The sequence below is a fragment of the Phyllostomus hastatus genome, unplaced genomic scaffold (assembly GCF_019186645.2).
Source record: "Phyllostomus hastatus isolate PE091 unplaced genomic scaffold, TTU_PhHast_1.1 phas_contig_210, whole genome shotgun sequence".
Taxonomy (NCBI): Eukaryota; Metazoa; Chordata; class Mammalia; order Chiroptera; family Phyllostomidae; genus Phyllostomus; species Phyllostomus hastatus.
In genome coordinates, this window is record NW_025333737.1 from 35,233,300 (window position 1) to 35,254,366 (window position 21,067).

General features: G+C 54.2%; 2 protein-coding genes across 2 annotated transcripts in view; one reads left to right on the forward strand and one right to left on the reverse strand.

Annotated features, from left to right (window-relative positions):
* The window catches only part of RECQL5 (RecQ like helicase 5), a 31,384-nt gene extending 23,293 nt beyond the window's left edge, over positions 1 to 8,091 (reverse strand). The window contains exons 1-6 of the mRNA XM_045836872.1: positions 7,268 to 8,091; positions 6,333 to 6,454; positions 4,717 to 5,235; positions 4,152 to 4,257; positions 3,306 to 3,417; positions 1,549 to 1,711 (exon numbers count right to left, since the gene is read on the reverse strand). Coding sequence (XP_045692828.1) covers positions 1,549 to 1,711; positions 3,306 to 3,417; positions 4,152 to 4,257; positions 4,717 to 5,235; positions 6,333 to 6,454; positions 7,268 to 7,394 — 1,149 coding nt within the window. The 5' untranslated portion in view covers positions 7,395 to 8,091. The remainder of the gene's footprint in view (positions 1 to 1,548; positions 1,712 to 3,305; positions 3,418 to 4,151; positions 4,258 to 4,716; positions 5,236 to 6,332; positions 6,455 to 7,267) is intronic.
* A 122-nt stretch (positions 8,092 to 8,213) lies between these two features.
* LOC123817661 (SAP30 binding protein) overlaps positions 8,214 to 21,067 on the forward strand; it is a 31,548-nt gene continuing 18,694 nt past the window's right edge. Inside the window, exons 1-3 of the mRNA XM_045837468.1 lie at positions 8,214 to 8,379; positions 9,484 to 9,593; positions 11,828 to 11,875. Of these exons, the coding sequence (XP_045693424.1) occupies positions 8,274 to 8,379; positions 9,484 to 9,593; positions 11,828 to 11,875 (264 nt within the window). The 5' untranslated portion in view covers positions 8,214 to 8,273. The remainder of the gene's footprint in view (positions 8,380 to 9,483; positions 9,594 to 11,827; positions 11,876 to 21,067) is intronic.

The following is a 21,067-nucleotide window of genomic DNA, read 5'->3' on the forward strand; positions in this document are numbered from 1 at the left end:
AATGCAGCAAAAAGCTGCTGCTTTTAAAAACATTTCTACTGCATTCAGCCACCTTACCAGTTCGTTTGTTTTTAATAAATCCTAATAGATTTCTAGTAGACTCTGGGGTTTCTAGGCATGTGTTGACATTTCTACCTCCCGGGGACCGCTCTCCTCCTCCCCCTGACCCTGCGAGTTTATACATTTTTTTTGTCTTTATATCATCATTTTGGTGGGAATCAGAAATAAGTGCTTGTATGTCATCTTTCTCACAAGGGAAAGTCTGCATGTACCCTTTGCAACTTCACACATTGTGCTTTGGAGGACTCACTGGGTCACTCTCAGCCACCCCAGGCCACCCCGCTGGGCGACTGGCCCACGGTGTGCTCATCCCGCACGCCGGGGAGGAGCCCGACCTCACTGTCACTGCCACGGGGCTGCAGGGAACATGCCCGTGCACCCTTGTGCACGTGACAGTGCGTCCGTGCACATGACAGCGTGCCCGTGCACACGCGGAACCACTGCGCCACAGAGCGCCAGCGTCCCCCGCTCACATGTCACCACCTGTGTCTCTCCAGAGCACTCGCACGAGTTCATGTTCCGGACAGCGCTGCGAGTGACCCTTTCCCACACCCTCGCAAGTGACCGCAGAGATGTTTCCACTTTCGCCAACCTGACGGGTGTAAAACAGCAGCCTGTCACCTAAGCTGCATTTCTCTCTTAGGCGATGTGAGCACCTCTTCGTCCCGTCGTTAGATACCCTGGTTTCCTTTCCTGTGAGACTCAGAGATGGTTCTCTGCGGCTGCTCACCCGCTGCTTACCCACCCACTGAGTGCTCCGCGTACCCGGCCACTTACGTGCAAATATTGCAAATACTTCCCAGCAATGGCTCATTTTTCACTTTGTTTATGGTGTCTGTCTCACAGAGATTTTCAGTGTGAATTTAGTCAAACAGACAGTATCTTCCCCAATGGTTTCTGCCTTTAAAATCTCAACACACTCGGCCCTTCCTCGAGGCCATCAAGTGCCCCCGCCCCATGTACAGTGTTCGAGGTCTGTGATTTACATGTGTACGGTATGGGAGGCGGGAATCTGATTTACCTTTTCCCAGCACCAGTCACTCAACCGTTCGTCCCTCCCTGTTGACTGACAACGCCACCTGCCACACACCAACCCTTTACAGACGTGGGTCTGTTTCTAGGCTCTCTACAAAGATGTACATGTAACCAGCTATTTAAAAAACACTAAAAACAAAAACAGAGAACCTGTAACAACTCGGGAAAGTGGCTGTGTAACAGTGATCACGGAAACAAGGCCGGATCGGTCTTGACGATGTAAAACAACACGCACACAAAAGACCGTACTCAGAGGAAGTAAATTCCCAGGAAGAAGTCTGACCTCGCTTGTTGCAATGCTCACGCGCCAACATACAATCCCCTTGCCGTAACGTCTAGCCCCAGGAGCACCTTGCTAGCTTACAGAACCCCCACCTGAGTCCAGAAATAAGCTGCGTGAAACTGGCGAGCAGAGGCTTGGGACAGAAAGGGCTGCTCCTGCCCGGGACTCACCTGGAGGTTCGCTACCTCCTTCCTGACCAGGAAGCTGACCTGGTCCCGGTCGTTCCTGGAGTAATACAGGCGGCACCAGGAAGGCTTCCCGTCCCTGCCCGCCCGGCCGGACTCTTGGTAGTACCCAGCCATAGACTTGGCAATGTTCCAGTGGGCGACAAACCTGTAGGACCCAAAGGGACAAGCAGCATGAGACGGGGCAAAAGATGTGAGGGGAGGAGCGGTTCTGAGTGGGTGGAGCGGGGCTCTCCACAGCGACCGGAGCGGGGCAGGCAGGCAGGGAGGGGCGGGGAGAGGACCCAGCGTGAAGCGTGGCCAGGACACCTGCGGTCCATCCGCAGGCCTCCCTGCTGTGGGGCAGCCCGGTTCAGAGGCCACAGCAGCAACGGGTGAAAGTCCGACACACGTGAGAAAGAAAAAATCCCCACAAATCAGAGATCCCGAGGGAAAAAACACTGAACTTAAACCAATAAGATTAGGCCACTCACGAGCTGGGCAACTTTGAAAAAACCCTTTATAATCTCTTTGAAGCGAGAAAAGGATGACGTTTATTAAATACCTACTATGACCGGCCTGTGAGCCAAAGGGCTGCCGGTTCGATTCCCAGTCAGGGCACATGCTTGGGTTGCAGGCCAGGTCCCCAGTGTGGGGCACATGAGAGGCAATCACACACTGATATTTCTCTCCCTCTCTTTCCCTCACCCTTCTCCTCTAAAAGTAAATAAACAAACCCTTAGGAAAAAAAAAAAAGTACTGCGAGCCAGTGTGTGTATTTGTCTCATTCAGCTGTCACAGTCCTGTCATGTGAGGTAGCCCCATTTTACAGACAATGAACTTGAGATTTAGAGATGTAAACTATACAAGATGACATAGCAAGGGGACAGCAGTGCTAGGATTTGAGCTAGGGGTGCCTGACTTCAAAGTCGGCCCCCAATGAGACGCAGCGAACCCAGCCTCCAAACTCTAGTTACAAAGTTGGTGTTCAAAAGGAGACTTGACTTGGGGTGGTGACCGGTCCATACGCTATGCAGATGGCGTAGTGCAGAACGTGCACCTGAAACCTACATACTTTGATTAACCGACGTCACCCCCACACAGTCAATAGAAATGAACAAAGTCTGTGATCCCTCAAATGCAGTGCCCAGGCTAATTCCTACCCTGGCCAACCCAGGGTCACTCTGAGTCTTAACAAGACCACGTACGGAAAGGTGCTCCTTAAATCACACAAGGCGTTATTGTTGGCGTCGATCAGAACAAAGGGCTTCAGGTTGTAGCCCAAGACGTCTCCAGAAGACCAGGAGTGGCTGGAGGTGAAACTCTTCTGACAGCGGCAGTGTGGGCCTAGGAGGCTGGGACGCACCAGTCTCCTCGGCCTGTCGGTCAGCAGCAGGAAGGGATGATGGGGACAAGCTCTCTGCCTTGACTTCCCGCGGGAAGCAGGCTAAGATACCTCATTCCAGCCCTCACGGGGCCCATCTGCTAAGACGCGAGCGAACGGGGCTGTGCTAATGAATGAGCCCGACGGCCTGCCTGCCGCCCCACCTCCTGCGGAGAACCGTTCCCCGCAGTCACCGGGAGCCGGCTGCACAGGGACAGCCAGCATGTGGGCTGTGCACTGGGGACCCCCGCCTGGGGCCTCACTCCCTCCCCGCCGGCCCTAGGAGGAGCACGTGGACCGGGTCCCCCTGGCGGAGCGCTAGGCAGCCCACCCCACGCCGGGCCCTGATCAGGAAGGTAAGACGAGAACCAGCGCTCACCTGACATTGGCTTTGTCCACGCCCATCCCGAAACTAATGGTCGCGACGATTATGGGGACTTTCTCCTCCATCCACTCGCTCTGCACCAGCGTTCTCTCAGCAGCCTTCAGCCCTGTACAGGAGGGGAAGGTGGAGATGGGAATCCACCTCTCCCTGGGGCTTCCTTTGGGGTCTGTCTTGGGTCTGGCACTGTGCTGGGCACTGCACACACTCCTGAGTTCATCACTCCCCAGCTGCGTGACCTCGGGCCAGCCACTTCACCTCTAATAAAGGTAAAGACCCAAGCCCGTGCACGGTACACGGCACACAATGAATGAGAGCCGACATTCAAACCCAAGTCCCTCGGCCTCCAGAGCCTGTGCTCTTTCCGTAACCCCGACACTTGGGCTTGTAGAAGAGCTCATCCAGCCCTGGCTGGCGTAGCTCAGCGGATTGAGCACGGGCTGCAAACCAAAGTGTCGCAGGTTCGATTCCCAGGCAGGGTACATGCCTGGGTTGCAGGCCATGACCCCCAGTAACCGCACATTGATGTTTCTCTCTCTCTCTTTCTCCCTCCCTTCCCTCTCTAAAAATAAATGAATAAAATCTTTGAAAAAAAAAAAAAAAAAGAGCTCATTCCCGGCTGCCGGGTGCGCACAGGGCGAGAAAACGAATTCAGGAGTCACGGGTCTCATTTTAGACCTCGCTCACGTCTAGACCCCCCTTTTGTGGATTTAAACCAATCACTTTAGCTCTTCCTGGGTATCTAGAAAAGATGTCAGAACACCTGACTTTCCAGGACCCCGAGGACCTCTCGCGCAGAGGCTCCTGACAGTGAAGAGGACCACGCGGCCTGGGCAGCCTTACCTGCGTGGTAGGCCTTGGCATTCAAGCCCCTGGAACTGAGCTCTATGGCCAGCTGTTCACAAGCCTCTCGGGTCCTGCAGTAGACAATGCCGCAGCCGGAAAACAACTGAATGGGAAGAGAGGAACAACAGAAAAGAACAGAATCGCTGGAAAAAGCAATCCGTCTGCTTTAACAGAAGCTCTGTCTCTCATCGGCTCCAGTCTCTTCTGGAGCGGGCCACCCAGCAAGGCTCTGCCACTTTCTAACAATGCAGGAGCAAAGCAGCTCAAAAACCAAGCAATCTGACTCCGCTGCCCTCTCCCCATGGACCCTGAATAGGTCTGCAAAGGCCGCCGTTGGAGGCTGGCTGCTTGCCTCGCACAGAAGTTTTCTAGGACGAGGAAACCGCGGGAAGGGGAACAACGCCAGGAAGCCAAGGGGACCGCTCTCTGCGCCTTAGGCAGCGACGGCTAGCCTGGCTGAGGACTCTGGACACAGCACAGGCCTTAGAAAACCAACGGCCATGTCTACACTGTGGACAGCATGCCACAAGGCATCCCGGCCTCCCCGCCTCGGTGCCCTCACCCCTTGATCGGTCTTCTGTCCGAGAGCCTTGAGGCAGAAGTCCCGCAGGTTCCTGTAGGGGTCAGGCAGCAGCTCCTTGAACTGCACGTCGTAGAACAGATTGGCCCGGAAGCAGGGGGTCTTGAAGACGGCGACCGGCTGCTTCAGGTGCAGGGCGGCAAACACGTCCTCCTGGACCTGCGGGGTGGCTGTGGCGGTCAGGGCCACACACGGGGCCCGCGCCAGGCGGGAGCGCAGGGCCCCCAGGCGCAAGTAGTCCGGACGGAAGTCATGTCCCCACTGGGAAATACAGTGGGCTTCATCCACCACCAGGTAGGACAGCAGGTGGCGGGACACCAGGGAGTTGAGGGTGGGCTGGAAGGAGGCGGACGCCGCCATCTCCGGAGTAATGTACAGAAGTTTGGTGCGGGGCTGTTCTTGCTCCAGGTCCCAGAGCAGCTCCTTCTTCTCCTGGGCCGAGAGCTTCGAGTTCAGGGAACGCACTCGCACCTTCAGGGCCAGCAGGTGGTCTACTTGGTCCTGAGGGCAGAGGCGGGAGAGGCACCGCGGGGAGTATAACTGGCCCACAGGATCTCAGAAAGTCACTACAAAGCCCTGGGGTATTTCCCGGCCATAAAACACGCCCCCCCACCCTCCAGTACATCTTCTCTTTGCATACAAGAAGCACTTGGAGGGCTGGCTCTGGCGCCGAACAGGCCTGGATGTAATCCTGGCACATGCAACTGCCACACGCGCCTGGGCTCGCTCTTAACCTTAACCTGTCAATTTTCTCACTCGCCCCCACCCACTATAAAAATAGCAACTATCTAATAGGATTGTTGAAGGAATTAAATTTTACATCTCAAAGGAGAACTTGATGCAAGTAAAGCACCAGCACTAGGCACTGTTATTGGTCTTTCCCGTCTCTCTTTCTTCGTGGTCGATGGCTCTTAACTACACGGCTACGCTTCCTCGTTGCTGACCCAGCAGCCCGTCCGCCTCAGTGCTGTCAGAAACGCAGAGAAGATGCTAACAACATCCCAGTGAGTCTGTCTTCTTCTCTGTCACAGCTGTGCCCTTGCCAGAATAGAGGAGGACACCAGGGGTCCCCGTATCAATTTAGCTCCCTATCCAGCTGCATCTTCTATCCCGTCAAGAGTGGGTATGTGGAGCCCTGGCTGGTGTAGCTCAGCGGATTGAGCTCGGGCTGCTAACCAAAGTGTCCCAGGTTCGATTCCCAGTCAGGGTACATTCCTGGGTTGCAGGCCATAACCCTTCAGCAACCGCACATTGATGTTTCTCTTTCTCTCTCTCTCTTTCTCCCTCCCTTCCCTCTCTAAAAATAAATAAATAAAATCTTAAAAAAAAAAAAAGAGTGGGTATGTGTATACAGAGACAGTTCCACAGTCCCTGGGACAAAAAGTAACAAAGGAGAGTAAGAGTCCACCGGAGTGCTACGCCGTAGTGGAGAAGCCCACACACGGGCAATTTGGAAACCCAATACAGCAAGTGAGATAAGCAAATCAAGGAAAGTAAGAGGCAAAAGACCAGAGAAAGCAGAAGTGAAATTTCCAGGTGTAGACGACCTTTCCCTAACGTCCTCAGGGTACCCTCTTCTTCACTCCCCTGAGCCTCACCTGAATCAGAGCAATGAGAGGAGAGATGACGATGGTGATGCCTTTGGCCAACACGGCAGGGAGCTGATAGCACAGGGATTTTCCTGCCCCTGTGGGCATGCACACAAAGACGTCCCTGTCACCTGCAGCAGTACGAGACAAGATCTCAGTGCTTCCTGCCTTTTATCTCTTTCCTTCGAGGCTGTTGAAAATTCACTGAGAATGTAGGAAGATGCCCTAGAAGTGTATGGCACACATGTGGGGGGGTTGTTGGGGGGGGGCGGTTCTCAATGTAATCTTAATTCCCTTCCCAACCTTTCTAAAAAAGGATACAGGGACATTTGGAAAAGCACACAAACCACTTCTGATAACGGTCCTAACAACTACAAGGTTAAGAAGTCCAAGCCGGCGGGGATATAGGCGATTGAGCTAAACAGCCATGTAAGCGGAATGCTTTGTAGATGAGTGGGCATAGCTGTGTGGACATGGAAGCCACATCACTCAGACATCTCTTGTTTATAAATGTTACAGCGTAATTAATATCACACTGCTGCCCCTCTCTTGACAAGTTCCGTGTGTCAACGAATTGCAGGTTTATGGTATTATTACTCCTTCCTTCCCTATTTGGGATCCAGGCCACTCAATCTTTAACAAAGGGATGGTCTACGTCAGTGGCTGGATTAGGCTCTTTCTGCCACCCCTACACACACTAGGGGGACTCTATGAACTGTTTTCAAAGACAATCTGTAGCTCTGAATATGAAGTGTAAGAAATAGGACAGCTGGGTGGCTCCACCAGTAAAACTGCAAGTTTGGGGGGAGGAGTCTACAAGCTTTCCAAAACCAATTAAGGACCCAGGTGGGGAGGTAGGAAGGGTCAGAAGGAGGGTGTTCTAGGCAGGGAGTGCTTCCTTATAGCCAGCATAAATGTAAACACAGGTAGTTCTGCAATGTTACCTTTCACTACAGCCATGGTCGCACTCTCCTGTAAAGGCGTCTTAAAAGAGTCAAACCCAAAGACCTTCTTCAACGTGCTCCGGACTCGATGCTCAGGGTCAAAACGAGAAGAATGGTGGCTGCTCATCTTAGCGACAGACGGTGGCCAGAGGTTAGTGCAAAGCTGATGATCATATGGTTGTGGCAACAGCCCCCTGTTCTGCTTTTATTCAGATACTGCTGATTTTTCTCTCTGAGTATAAATTTCCTTTATTACACTCAAGCAATATATTATCTTCAAGTAATACAGCTCCAGGTGAACAGTCTCAAGCAATACGTTCCTGGGTAATTAACATCTCCACTTTTACGTCAGGGAAAAAAAAAATTTTGAACTCTCCCAGGCCACACGGTATATATAGCACGGAGCCAGAAATCAGATCATGAGAAAAAAACACACTGTCTTCGGAATAGTCTGGGGAAGGTGGAACTGCTTGTCTAAGATCCGTCTTCAGCTCCTCCTATACGCACGGCTATGACGACCATTCTTCCTCCCAGGACCCCGACCGATCCCTTCGTCCCCTCTCCCAGAGAAGAGATCTTCCGCTTTCCTCTTCGGAGCCCCTCAACCCACTCTTCTCTTCCTTTCTCAGCTGAAGACTCTCTCTCTCCACGCCAAGGTATCAAAGCCGGCCGCGGCCCGCCCAGCAGCGAAGGGCTCAAGGTGGGGGGAGGAGGTCGACGTCTGCTGGTTCGGGAACCCCGGGAGGAGCCCCCTCGCCACCGCCAGCTCTGAGAACCCGATCAGCTAGACCCTCACTACTAGGTAAAACTCAGGCAACCTTGAATCCGTCGCGCAGTAGTGACGTTCACGAGGGGCGGGGCCAGACTCAGAAACAGCCGTCTTTGATTGGTTCCCGGTCTGGAACCGGCGCGGGTTCTCCAGGGACCCGGAAGAGGTCGCCTTTCCGTACGGAAGTCGTCTTTCTGTAGTCAAGGGAGTGAGGCCGGCCGAGGCGGTGGGAGGAAGATGGCGGGGAAGAAGAATGTCCTGTCTTCTCTGGCGGTGTACGCGGAAGACTCAGAGCCCGAGTCTGACGGCGAGGCTGGAGTCGAAACGGCGGGCAGCGCGGCCGGTGAGGCCCGAGTCGGGAGGTGGAAGGGGGAGAAGCGGGTGTTTACTCCGAATGCTGCCCCCCTTGCGGGGTGGGAGGGGGAAGCGATGGTCACGGTGCCCCGAGTGTCGGGCCCCGAAGCGCCGTCGGGGTCCTGGGCGGACGCTCTGTGGTAAAAGTGCATCGTCTCCTTCCGTTGACTCGATTATCCTGCCAAAATTGACTGAAAAGCTCTGTGCCGGGCATCTTGCTGGGCAGAGGGGTATACAAAGGGTGGGCAGGGTCCAAGGCTGATGAAATAGGCTACCTGTTCTGAGGATGTTTGATGGGAGAGAGAGATGAGCAAAACGTAGATGGAGAGTGATACGACTTGTATCTTAACTGCATTTATAACTGTTAAGTAATGTGCCCCAGACGCATCTTGAAGCTTTTAAAAACTGTATCTGGTCTCCGCTAGACTCGAGAGTCTAATTCTGTAGACCTGGGCGTGTGTGAACTCTAAAGGCTCTTCGGCGATCCCGTTATTTTGGGCGTTGTTGAAACTCCCGAGTGATTTTGTTGCCCTACTCGGTGAGAAGCGCGGCGTTAGGAAGTGGGGACGGATGTACGCGGGAGCGCAGAGCGGCGATAAGTTTCCTAACGTTATCTGGGTCTGTTTCCTCAATGGAAAGTGAGGGCCTTGGACTTGAGTTCGCTGCTGCCCGTTTTGTGTGGTCTTCGCCAGCCAGGAGGTTGTCTGGCGGTTTCCCAGTAATGCGTATTGTTGTTAGGGTTTTCTTGGCGGTGGTTTGTTTTGTGTTAAACGTAGGAAAAGATTGTTTCTGAGGCAGGTGTGTTGGGAGTCCCGTGGAGTAGCCCCTGTTCAAGGTCCTGCTCCTGGGGAAGGACACACAGAAATGAGGACGACAGAGGACTCCTATGAGGAGACCAGTTCACTGGTGCATGTGATACAATGTAGCCGTCTACAGAGGTGCTCAAACAGCGCAGTCTGGGGCCTGCGGCCATTTAACATGAGGTTTAGGTTCCTTTTTCACCCTAAGATATAGTTCTAGCCACTCAGATCACCGAAAGGTTTACTTGCACTTTCCCCCATTTATTCATTTTTATTTTTCTTCTCCTTTTCAGAGGAGAAAGGTGGATTGGTGTCTGAGGCCTACGGAGAGGACGATTTTTCTCGCATCGAGGGTGATGAAGATGGTTACGAAGAAGAAGAGGATGAGAACAGCAAACAGTCGGTAAGTAGATCTGTGCCCGAACCCGCCGCTGCTCAGAGCGCCACTTCGCTGGTTAGAAACTTCCGGAACTGTTCCAGCGGTTCTACCTAATGGTCACCCCCCAACACACACACTCTTTGGTGTCAGTGAAGGGAACTGGGCTGGACAGTGGCAGTTCTGTTTGTAAGTCACATCTGTCTTCACCTGGAGCATTTTGCATTAACCTTTGAATTAAATTTTGGGGGGAAACATAGTGAATTATTTTATTTAACCCAGATATTGGCGAGGGTTTTATGGTGGTTTTCCCTTTTTAGATCATATTTATTCTATTTGTAACAGTGTGTTCATTCTAATTGGTGTATCATTTATATCTGCGATCAACACTATTATTTTTCATCTTGGTGGGGGCTCATTCAAATCTTTAGCTTATTTAAAAGATTAGGAAGGAAAATTATTATTGTGTGTATGTGACTTAATCCTTCTCAACTTCTTCCTTGACATTTTACTTCACACTTGTTATCACAGTGCCCCTGGTTCTTGACCACAAATCTTGCCTGGAGTTCAGTGTGTGTTGGCTAACAAGAGAGGACTTGCGTCTCCACCAGAAAGGCTTTAGATACACCATCACCTGAGTATCATGAGCCAGAATTTTAAAGTTTGGGGGGGAAACAAAACAAGGATTCCAGTTGGTGCTTAGTACAAAGACGTGCAAAGTTAAACCTGGATATTTAGCAACGACCGTAATTGAAATAGTCAATGTACTTCCAGTATTGGTTTGAAAACTTCGTTATACGTTGATATGTAAATATTACTGTTGAACTGCTTTCCAGAGTAAACAAAAATGGGCTGCGTAGTTTATGCTCTTTGGGAAGATGTGTTCATGCCCCTCGCCCCACCGTTGATGCTGATAAATCAGAATTGGACTGAAAGTGGTTAGAAAGGCTTTGAAAGTCATGTTCTTTTCCTGGCTTTTTAAGTGCACGCATTCTGGCTTACCATCCGTAATGATTTTCTTCAGTAGAGCTGCATAGTGTGTTTTGAAACGTTATTCCACATTTGTTTTCCTTAAGATTTTCATTATATTTAAGCTTTATTTCATGTTTTTGTGAAATCCTCTCGTTAAATCCCAGTATAGACGGTCTCAAATGTGATTGTATTTGGCTCAGTTGCGTCTCTGATATTTGGCCTGATCGGGTTCGTTTGAAGGAGGTTATGGAGATTGCCTTTATGACCTCTGGCTCGCTGACACCTTACAAGACAGTTAAACCTCAAACCCGTCGGAATAGGTGGTTCAAGTCTCTGAGCAGATGTTTCTATTAAGACCTGGAATGCTGTTTAATTTACAGTGTAGCTTGATTGGAAAAAACAGTTTCAAGTGAAACTTAACTTTTTCCTGGGTGTTCAGTTAAATATTCCCGCGCATTGGGGTATTCTGGGTAGTGGATCGGATGAGTGGATCCTGATAGGGGAGCTAACCTTTGACCTTCATGAGCACTCAGTGGAAGGGTGGGCTAGCACCTGCGAGGCTCTCGCGTGTGCCTCGGAGAACGCCTTGCCTGTGCGGTGCCTTGTGTCGGGCGGGCCATTGGATAAGGAGCAAGGCTGGGTAGAGCGGTAGGTTGCAGGTCTGGGAGGCCTTGGGTGGAGGCAAGGCACCTCACCTGGGGTCCCAGAAAGGCTGGGCCTTGCCCGTTAGTCGTGCCGTCCCGGGTCACTTGCCCTGGTCCTTGGATGCTGACCTTCCTTCTGTTCGTGTTGGTGCCGGTGCTGCCTGGTGGACGTGCCAGTGCAGCTATGTGCGGGCCACCGGGCTCCGGCCGTGACCACGGTCGGCGAGGGTCTGAGTTGGGTGTGTTCGCATCTTTGAGGAGCAAAGGAGAAAACGTCCGTGTTTCTGGTTTTAAGTAATTGATATCTCATTGGAAACGGTGTGCTTGTTCTACCCTGTGGGGCCTTAGGCTTTCCTGAAGCATGTGGTCACCTCTTCTCCATGTTTCCCTGTGTGGTTACTCAGGCATTTTCACTAGTGTAGACAGTAGCGCTGCTGGAGTACCAACTTGGAGCCGCTGATGTTCTTTTGCCCCCAGAACATCTCCTTTTGCCCTTCTTTCTCCAGTTCCGGGTCATAGGGGAGGGGAGGGGTTCCTGGTGGAATGACCCCGGCCAGGTAAATTTGCTGCAGCCCCTAGTTATGCATGTGAGAACCCTCAGGCCCACTCTTTTAAGCTTAATCCTCTAAATTCTTTGTCTTGTAGGAAGATGACGATTCAGAGACTGAAAAACCTGAGGCTGATGACCCAAAGGTATTTGGTGTTGGCTGTGGTGGGTGGCTGGATGCTAACAGGGCATTGTAACAGTATGGCTCAGTTCCCGTGTCTGGTCAAGGTCTGTCCCGCAGACACGCAGTGCACCCATGTGTAAATTGTTCTGGGGCAAAGTCAGTTCCATAGGGGAACCTAGAGGCCGCTCTGGCGCAAGCGAGTCTGGAGGCAGCCTGGACCTTCAGCCTCGCAGACAGAGCCAGAGCTCCAGGCTAGAGAGGCTGGGGGCCCGGCTGAGCGCAGCCGTCTGCCCGTGCTGTGCCAAAGCACTGGCTTTGCTGGGCTTTGTGGGGTCACTGCCCACGCAGGGGGGGGCAGGTGTGGGGGTGTTTCCAGAGTCAGGGAGCCCTGAGGGACGCCCTGCGTGCCCTGGGTTCTCTGCGGTTGTCCAGGAGCGCAGAAGGGCCACAGGGGGTGAGGGAACAGGGCCTCCCCCTGCTGTTGGGGCTGCTGAGCCTAGTCGTTGCTTTTCCGGGCTCGAGCCCTTCCACTCTGGGGTGGGCCGTGCAGAGTGGTCTTCAGGACGACGTAGCCAGTTCTCCTGCTTCCATCCCAGTAGCAGCCGAGGGTAATCAGTGCCTCCCCTCGCCCTCCTCAACCCTGCCATCATGAGGGTTAAGGACTGCCCACCCCGTGCCAGGTGGGCTTGTGGCACTCTGCCTCCATGCTGGGCATCAGAGCAAGTGGGCCTGTCGGGGAGATGCTCCTTAGGGACAGACCCCCCCGGCTCTGAAAGAAGAAGACTGATTGTATCCCGCTGGGCCCGGGGAATAGGGCCCAAAGTGTGTGATTAAAAGCTGCCTTAAACCCAGTGGAGGCCTTCAAGCTGACCTGGTGGAATTAGGAAAAGTATACCCAGTCAGAACCTAAAGTGGTAGCGCGTTCGAAAATGCACATGAGCTCTTCAGGTTGGAACCGATTCTGTGATCGGACAGAACTAGGTACGAGCCCTAAACGGGACCCGTGGAAAGGCTGTGGGTGATGCCGAGAAGGCGTCGCTGTACCAGGATGTTTTAGCATCAGCATGTAGGAAGGGAAAATGTATCCTAGGAACAACATTTCAGGCTCCTTCCTGTGCCTGGCGAGGAACCCAGGCTCCCGCGTCCAAGCTGGAGGGAGGCCTGGGACCTGGCAGGAAGGTCACAGCTCAGCCTGGGCTTGCAGTGGTATCCGTGTTTGGCTTCTGTCCTAGTATGTGGGGCATAGACCTCGGAGCCTGCACACAAAATAAGCCTAAGGTGCCATCTCGGTGTCAGTGCTTTGTGGGCCCTGGAGCTTCTGTGTGTGTGGTCGCCAGATTTTGCCCCAAGCTGGAGCCTCCTGGGGAAGTGGGCTGAGGAGCAGGGCCTGTGCACCTAACTGCCGCCCCTTCTGGAATGCAGTGATTCAAACAGCAAATCCCCGGGGAATGGCGCGCCTTTATGAGAAAGGAAGAATCCCGGGGGTCGGGGGGCAGAAGTGGGTCGTTCGTTACTGTGTCTTTTGTGCTCAGCCCCCCATTTCTCTGTGTCATAAGGAGGTTGGAAACATAAGGTGTCGTTTATACTTGCTCTTTGACTGTTGTGATTTACCACATTTCTTTCTCTTATTTTTTTTTATTGATTTATTTTTAAGCAGAGGGGAAGGGAGGGAGAAAGAGAGGGAGAGAAGCGTCAGTGTGTGGTTGCCTCTCGCGTGCTCACCAGTGGGGACCTGGCCCGCAACCCAGGCGTGTGCCCTGACTGGGAATCACCTGGTGACCCTTCGGTTTGCAGCTCGTGCTCAGTCCACTGAGCCACGCCAGCCAGGGCTGTATTTCTTTTTCATTCTATTTTTCAGTTACAGTTCACACTCATTATTATTCTGCACTGGTTTCAGGTGTACAGCACAGTGGCTAGACAACCATATACTTTACAAAGTGCCCACCTGGCTGCACACACAGTTATTACAATACTGACTGTGTTTCCTATGCCGTGCTTTACATCCCTGCCGTTCGATCATTTGAAGTTCAAGTCTGTGGAATGAAAAGTTTCCAGGGAACAATTTCTGTCCCTGCAGGGGAGCCCTCAGAAATCAGAACACAGAATCCCACCCCACCCCCTGCCACCCCCAGGTAACTGGACATAGTTCTTTTGGAGGGTGAGCCCAGAGGGGTCCGAGGGGGCTCGCCAGCGTGGACGTTCCCCAGTCTCCAGCAGCTGGAGAGACCCGCCAGGGGACGTAAAGACTGGGAATCCTCATGACGCCTCTGAGGGCTGAAAACGGTCCCCAGCGTGAACCCTCTGTGCCCCGCTTTCCTGAGTCGGGGCCCCGGCTTCCTCTGCAGCCTGAGCCGACACCAGCCTGTCTTCCAGACAGCAGCCCCTCCCCTCGAACCCCTCCCAGGCCCCCCTCTGTTCTGGAGCTTTGCTGTCACGTTTGCGTTTTATCCCAATTGTTATCTAGCTCTACTTTGGCGTTCTAAACCTCTGATTTTGAATATTTCTACTTTAAGTAGGCGAAGTTTCTAACCAGAGGATGTCATTTATTTTGTTAGCAAACGGGTTGCTGTCATGTGTGTGTTTTCCACTAGGGGGTGCACACTCCTTCCCACTTGGGCTTTCGCTGCTTCTCATTTTGCCAGAGCAGTTCTCCAAACACTTTGGTTCCTCTACACGGTTAAAAATCATGACCTCAAAGACTGTTTCTCCATTTCTGTCTTATCTGTTGACGTTTATTTTCTTAGACGTTAAAACTGAAAAAAATCTTTCAATGCTTATTTTAAAATAACCAACCTGTTACATATTAACATAACCTTTTAATGAAAAATAGTACTCTTTCCAAAAAAGAAACACAAAGAGAGGCATCGTTTTACCAATTTATAAGTTTCGTTAATGTTTATCTTAGTAGAAAGCTAGTTTCTTGTAACCGCTGCATGCAATCAGTCGGCTGCAGTGTTACTGTGGTTGAAGTACTTGAAGAAACTCCATCCTCACACAGACAGGTCCTTTGAAACGGAAACATTTTGTTAGCTGTCCAGGCACTTGCGGATATTCTCCTTTGATACTTCATGAAAATTTAACAAGCGGTAGTTTGCTGAAGGCTGCTTAGTTGCAGTACGGACCGTGAGGCCTGAGTGATGGGCGTGGGGCCCTGCGGCAGTAACGCCCGCCCGCAGTCTCCGGCGCCCGGAGCGGCCCTTTCACCCGCCCGGAGCTCCGCACCGTTGGGCACTGGTGATCTGGGAAACGGCGCTTCACTGGGTGACACGGGTGTCCTCAGTGTCGGCACATTTGGATCTCTCATGGCCCTCCCAAAACTATTTCCTGGTGACATCACTGATCTCATCGGACGAGCCATTAGGCGTGGGGGGGCCGTCTGGCTCACGGTGCGGACGGGGTACACGCTTTCCCAGGTTCTTATTTCCCAGGTTCTAATTTTCTTAAAGATTTTATTTATTTATTTTTAGAGAGGGAAGGGAGGGAGGGAGAGAGAGAGAGAAACATCAATGTGCGGTTGCTGGGGGCCGTGGCCTGCAACCCAGGCATGTGCCCTGACTGGGAATCGAACCTGCGATGCTTTGGTTCGCAGCTTGAGCTCATTCCACTGAGCTATGCCAGCCAGGCCGGGTTCTAATTTTTGCTGCAGAACCTGAACGCTATCATTGCCAATAAATACCCTCCGTCTTCCTGGAAGCGACAGGTTTCGTTTTGTTTTTGAGAAAACATCTGCCCAACCCCCAAGTCAGAAAAACCCTAGTTCATCTGTCGGTCATTCTTTCCAGTAAAACGGTGTCCCGTGAAGAAAGCAGCTAGTTCAGCTGGGAGCCCAAGTACTCACGTACGTGCGTTTCTTGGAGATGATCGAGGTTGTGCACACCTGTCACGTCGTCACACAGGGTGCTTTAGAAAGGTACTCAGTAGTCAAGGACGTGTGGAAGTGAAATTGGCCTTTTTCTTCTTTTTTTTTTTTTTTTTGTAACCAAGGGTGTGACACCTGCTGGAACTCAGCACCGCTGCCTCGATTTACTCTGAAGGGCCGGCAAGTTGGCCCACTGTTCCCCTGTCAACGTCAGCACAGTGGAACAGGTGAACAGTGTCTCAGTGCTATCAAAATAGCTTTGACCTTGCAGACCCCCGAGGGTCCACAGATCGACTTTGAGAACCGCTGTTGAGAAACGGAAATCTCGGGTCGGCAAGATTAAATAGCTGCGGTCACCCTTTCATGGGGCCGTGTGCCCGTTAAGCTGTTGCTGCTGCTCTAGGGGCCTTGAGCCGCGTGGGGGCAGTGGGGCCTCCAGAGGGAGAGGAGGCAGCCCAGGGGGTGGGCAGAAGTGAGCGCCCTGGCGTCAGAGACCTGGGTTTGCGCTCCGGCAGTCCTCGGGGATGCCCCTCCACCTGCGTGCTGCCCCTCTGGAAAGCGGGCTTCGGGACGACGTCGGCCTCGCCTGTCTCAGGAGGCCTCCCTGAGTGCAATGCAGACAGACACGTAGCGTAACACCGTCCGGCAGATCTGTGTGCAGTAGTGTCAGGCGCAACGACCAGAGCCCCTCTGCCCCCTTCCCAGGTGGCCCCACGAGTCGGGGAGCTGCTTTGGGAGCAGTGGGGTCCGCGTTTAAACTGGAGCACACTCGGGGCGTCCGAAAGGTGAGGGGCCTGAGACCGCAGCACGTGGGGAGGGAGAGGACCGGGGAGGAGCTGGGAGCTGGGTCTGCTGTCTCGGGGTCCGGGGAGGGCAGGGGGCGGCCACCGTGAGAAGCGATGACGCACAGAATGACGTGGCAGGAGTGTGCCTCCGTCTTGGGCTCACGCCGAGCGCCCGGTCGTCCCTGGCCCAGAGTGGGCTGAGCCGCTTCGGGAGGCCGTGAGCTCTTTGCTCCTGGACCTCTCTCAGATGGGTTTCAAAACACCGTTTGTTAAGCTCGTCCTAAAAGAAAGCTGCAGGTTGGGGTTGGACAACTCCCCCCCCCCCCAGGGGTTTCCCGGGGAAAGACTTGGGCATCGTGGCTGAGCAAAGTTGAGTTTTCTCTAACTTTGTCATCTGGTGACTTCGGCAAGTCCACACGAGTGGAGTGCGAAGACTGGGAGTCGCCCTCATTTTGTCACTCGGATGTTCGGGGTCGCCCGATGTGAGTGCAGAGTCCCGTATTTGGGGGTTTGAGGAGGAAACGGTGGCTCCAGACTCACCTTTGGGGAGCCTCAGGTCCTGGTCCGTCGGCCCGCGGAGTCAGGAGCGCTGCGCTGGCTCCAGGGTAGCTGCGCTCACTCTGATCTAGAGCAGAGGGGGCTGGGGGAGGTGGCCGAGGGCTACCCAGGGAACAGGAGGCTCCGGCACCTCCCCCAGGCCCGTCGGATCCTCCTCACTTCAGTTCTGTGGCCCTGACCTCTCCCGTGAGCAAGCAGCCCGACTCGGTGCTCCGCGTACTCAACAGAAGGTGGCAGTGCTGCCCAGGGAGGAGCGGGGCGAGCCGAGGCCGCCCGGTCCAGGGATGCTCACTTCAGGGCCTGGGCGCCAGCCCGGTGGCTTAAGTGTTTCCTCCGTCTGTGTGCCCTTGGCACGCGAGCCTCCCTTCGCACCGCTCCCCTTTGTCCGCAGCTTACCTCGGTTGCCCGGGAGCGTTTTCCCTTGTTTATTTTTCCCCACTCGCACGGTTCCTGTGGGCGAAGGTGTTTCCACTCGCTCACTGTCCCCGACACACCCTTCCTTTGGAAACACACGCGGGCATTGCTGGCCTGGGCCGAGAACGCCGAGCGGCCGGTGGCCAGCTACCTGGGAGGCCGGCCTCGCTGTGTGGGGCGGCGTCCGGGCCGCGGCCCGGAGAGAACCCTCCAGGCCCAAGGAGCGAGCATCTGTCCAAACAAAACCGTGTCTCCGGGTCAAGGAAGTGGCCTCGGGGGAGGAAAACATGTTTCGGCATTTTTTGTTTTATTTATTTTTAAAATACTCACCTGAGGATGCATTTTTATTGGTTTTTAGAGGGAGAGGAAGGGCAAGAGAGAAACTTCGATGTGAGAGGGAAGCATCAAGCAGCTGCTTCCCACACACGCCCTGACCGGGGATCGAACCCGCCACCTGGGTGTGTGCCCTGGCCGGGGATCGGACCCACACCTCCTGGTGTACGGGACGGCCCTCCAGCTGGGCGAGCCACCCAGCCAGGGCTGTTTTGGCATTTTCTAAAAGGCGTGTAGATCCCCCGTTGAAACATTTTTTAAATTCTTCAGGGCCAAAAGTCTTCTAGAAATGAGGCGTTCAGAGACCGGAGCCGGCCCCGTGGGTGTGGAGCGGGAAGGCCGGGGAGGGGCACTGGCGTAGCCCCCCTGCATCCAGGGCCCACGGGCCCACGACCCAGACTGCCCCTCGCAGTCCGGGAAGCCAGGGCCGTGGCCCCCACTCGGCCGGCTGGTTGGTTGGGACAGCAGAATGGGAAGGTGGGTGTGAATGCGGTTTTGTCAGTGTGATCTCAAGGATCTGCTGTGAGTGTGAGACCCTGTGGGCCTCCTGTCATTTTTATCAGATTTGAGAAACTGCCCGGAGAGACAGCTGTTCGCGTCGCTTAGCCTTTCCAGCCCGAGTGAGTCCGATCACATGCTCTCGTCCTGAGGGTCAGAAGTCGCCACATTTCTAGGTTCCCAGCACCCTCCGGGATTTTCCACAGGACTCCTAGGCCGAAGGAAATCCAAGACAATTCTGTTCAAGTATTTGGCTTCAACAATCAGTATTACTGTCCTCGCAACTGAGCCGCCGGAGAAAAGAATACTTGCATTGTGCCGTGTCTGAGAGATGTTGAGTAATGCTGTGTTTCCCTTGGAAATTTTTTTTTATTCTTTTTTATTTTATTTGTTTTTAGAGAGGGAGAAAGAGAGGGAGAGAAACATCAATGTGTGGTTCCACTACTGGGGACCCAGCCCACAACCCAGGCCTGTGCCCTGACTGGGAATCAAACTGGCAGCCCTTTGGTTCACAGGCCAGCGCTCAATCCACTGAGCCCCACCAGCCGGTTGAAACGTTCCCCTGAAATGTTTGAATGTCACTGCACCTTGTGAGTTTGCTGCGGCGCCCTGGTGGGCAGTTTGGGGCGGTATTGGAACTGCATTGGTAGGTAGTTTCAGAGCTCCATCGCGGTGGATCTTGGTCAAGTCCTCACATGCCCTGTCCTGGAGGCCTGGCCAGCCAAGTGAACCGTGAACCCGTCTCCGCCTTCGGTGGCCATACGTACACACCTGAATTTCCCTTCAGAAGGTCAAGTGACTCGGTAGACGTGTTATTAATGGACATCCGAGTCTAGGTCTGTATTGGGCAGAACTGACTCAATAATATTCCCCTCACTTCCTGTCCTCTCCAGCCCTTTCCCCCCTGGCCCAGCATTATCATTAATCTTTTAAAGTATCAGAATAAACTCTCTGGGACCTGAAAACTGCCCCGGGAGCTCGTTTCCCAGGAAAACGTCGGCTACTCATCTGGCCGTCTGCCAGCAGCAGCACCGTGTCAGGGTGGAGTCCTGAGAAGTCCTGATGCACCGTGTCCGGGAGGAGGCTCCGGGAGGAGGCTGCAGACACGGGCGCTTCTGTGGGGCTGCTGCAGGGCAGGGAGTCGGGCTGCTGTAGGGCAGGGAGCCTGCCCGCTGCAGCCGGAGTCGGCTCGCTGGCCTCCAGGCTCTGGGGGCGGAAAGGGAGGTGCGGAGCGTTTCTTGCCCCGGCCGCCCTGAGGGCACCTCGGAGGACAGGTGTGTGGGGCGGCCCAGGAGCTGTGGGTCCCTCTCCGGCCTTTGGGGCTGGCTCCCCTGGGCCGCCCTCGTGGGGCGGTTCCTCGGTGGCTCCACAGGAGGGGCTGGCAGAGGCCGTCTGCGGGGGCTTCCATGCGCCGGGGGCTGCGCGCGCACCTGCTCTTCCGGTGGGCGGGCGTCCTTACCCAACGGGGTTGCTTCACTTTGCTATTACGCACGTTTTCTTGTCAAATGATTATTACAGCAAGATTGAGTATTTTTGCAAAAGAAAAAAAAAATCTCGTGATTCCACAGTCCCAACAGTGCGGCCATTTCGCCGTCCACCCCTCTATGTTTCCTTGCATCGTAGCCGCGTGCGTGGTTCCTGTCCAGCTTCGCTTCCGTCTGTGGGACGGACCACTTCGGCGTCGCCGCGGTCCGCAGGGCCGTAGCACAGGACAGGGGTGAGCGGCGACCGTGGGGAAGCTAAGCAAAGCACTTAAGTGTCGTGTGACACGTGGGTCGTACCCCAGTAAAGCTGCCGAGGAAAAACTGCCTTGATTTTCTGAACACTCCCAGGGGGAGAGTGTCCAAGACTGCGGTCCACCAGAGCTAGTTCTGGTGCCGGCGGCCGTCTTCAGCGACACACTTTCTCACGCCGGTTCCTGTCCTCCGCGAGTTCCCGGCCAGCCGGGAGGACGTGCGGGGTGAGGACGCGGTGGTGGCCGGCTCGGAGCGGGCTGCGTGGTTGTCACCCAGTGAAACGCCGCGCAGGCAGCGCCTGGCCAGGGGGAGTCCGGCGTGCAGCAGCGTGCCGTGCCCCGCGCGTGGGTCAGAGGACGTCACTCGGTCTTGAAAACTTGAGTTCTCGTGGGCGGGCCGCGCGATTGTTCACCCAGTGAGGGGGGAGGGTCAGGACTGGGTGGAATTCTTTCTGTAAGCCCCCAGGAAGTCTCGAAGCTGAGGACGGGGTGGCGCACCCACTGTTGGCAGGTTAAATGTGGGGGGCCAGCCCTGTCGCGCAAGTCAATTCAGACATCACTCACTGGGGCGTCGTGCACTGTTGAGCTGCCTCCCCCGATCAGCATGGTTCAAAGGTAATGAATTTGGCCGTCTGCCCTGTAAGCCGAGGGCTTGACGCCCGCTTTGCTCTGTGACCCGCTCTGGGGTCATCCCTAAAGGTGTCCTTTTCCTCCTTGGCCTTGACGTCGGCTTCCCCGGTGGCTGGACCGAGGGCTTCCTAGAAACGGTCACTGCGTGCGGCCTCCCGTCCAGAGGGAGGAAGCGCGGGGTCGGAACGCGGTACCACTGGGCGTTGGGGCGAGGCAGACCCGGGTCTGAGTGACAGCGTGGTCGTGTGCGGGGCCAGAAGCTGCTTCGTTGCTCTTTGCCTCAGTTTAGTGTCCATCTGTAAAGTGAGAATAGTAATGGCTGCCTTGTGGGATTTAAGTGCTGGTTAAGGGGGAAAAAAAAAAAAATGCACTCTGACTCACCTAGGACCGGAGAAGGAAGTG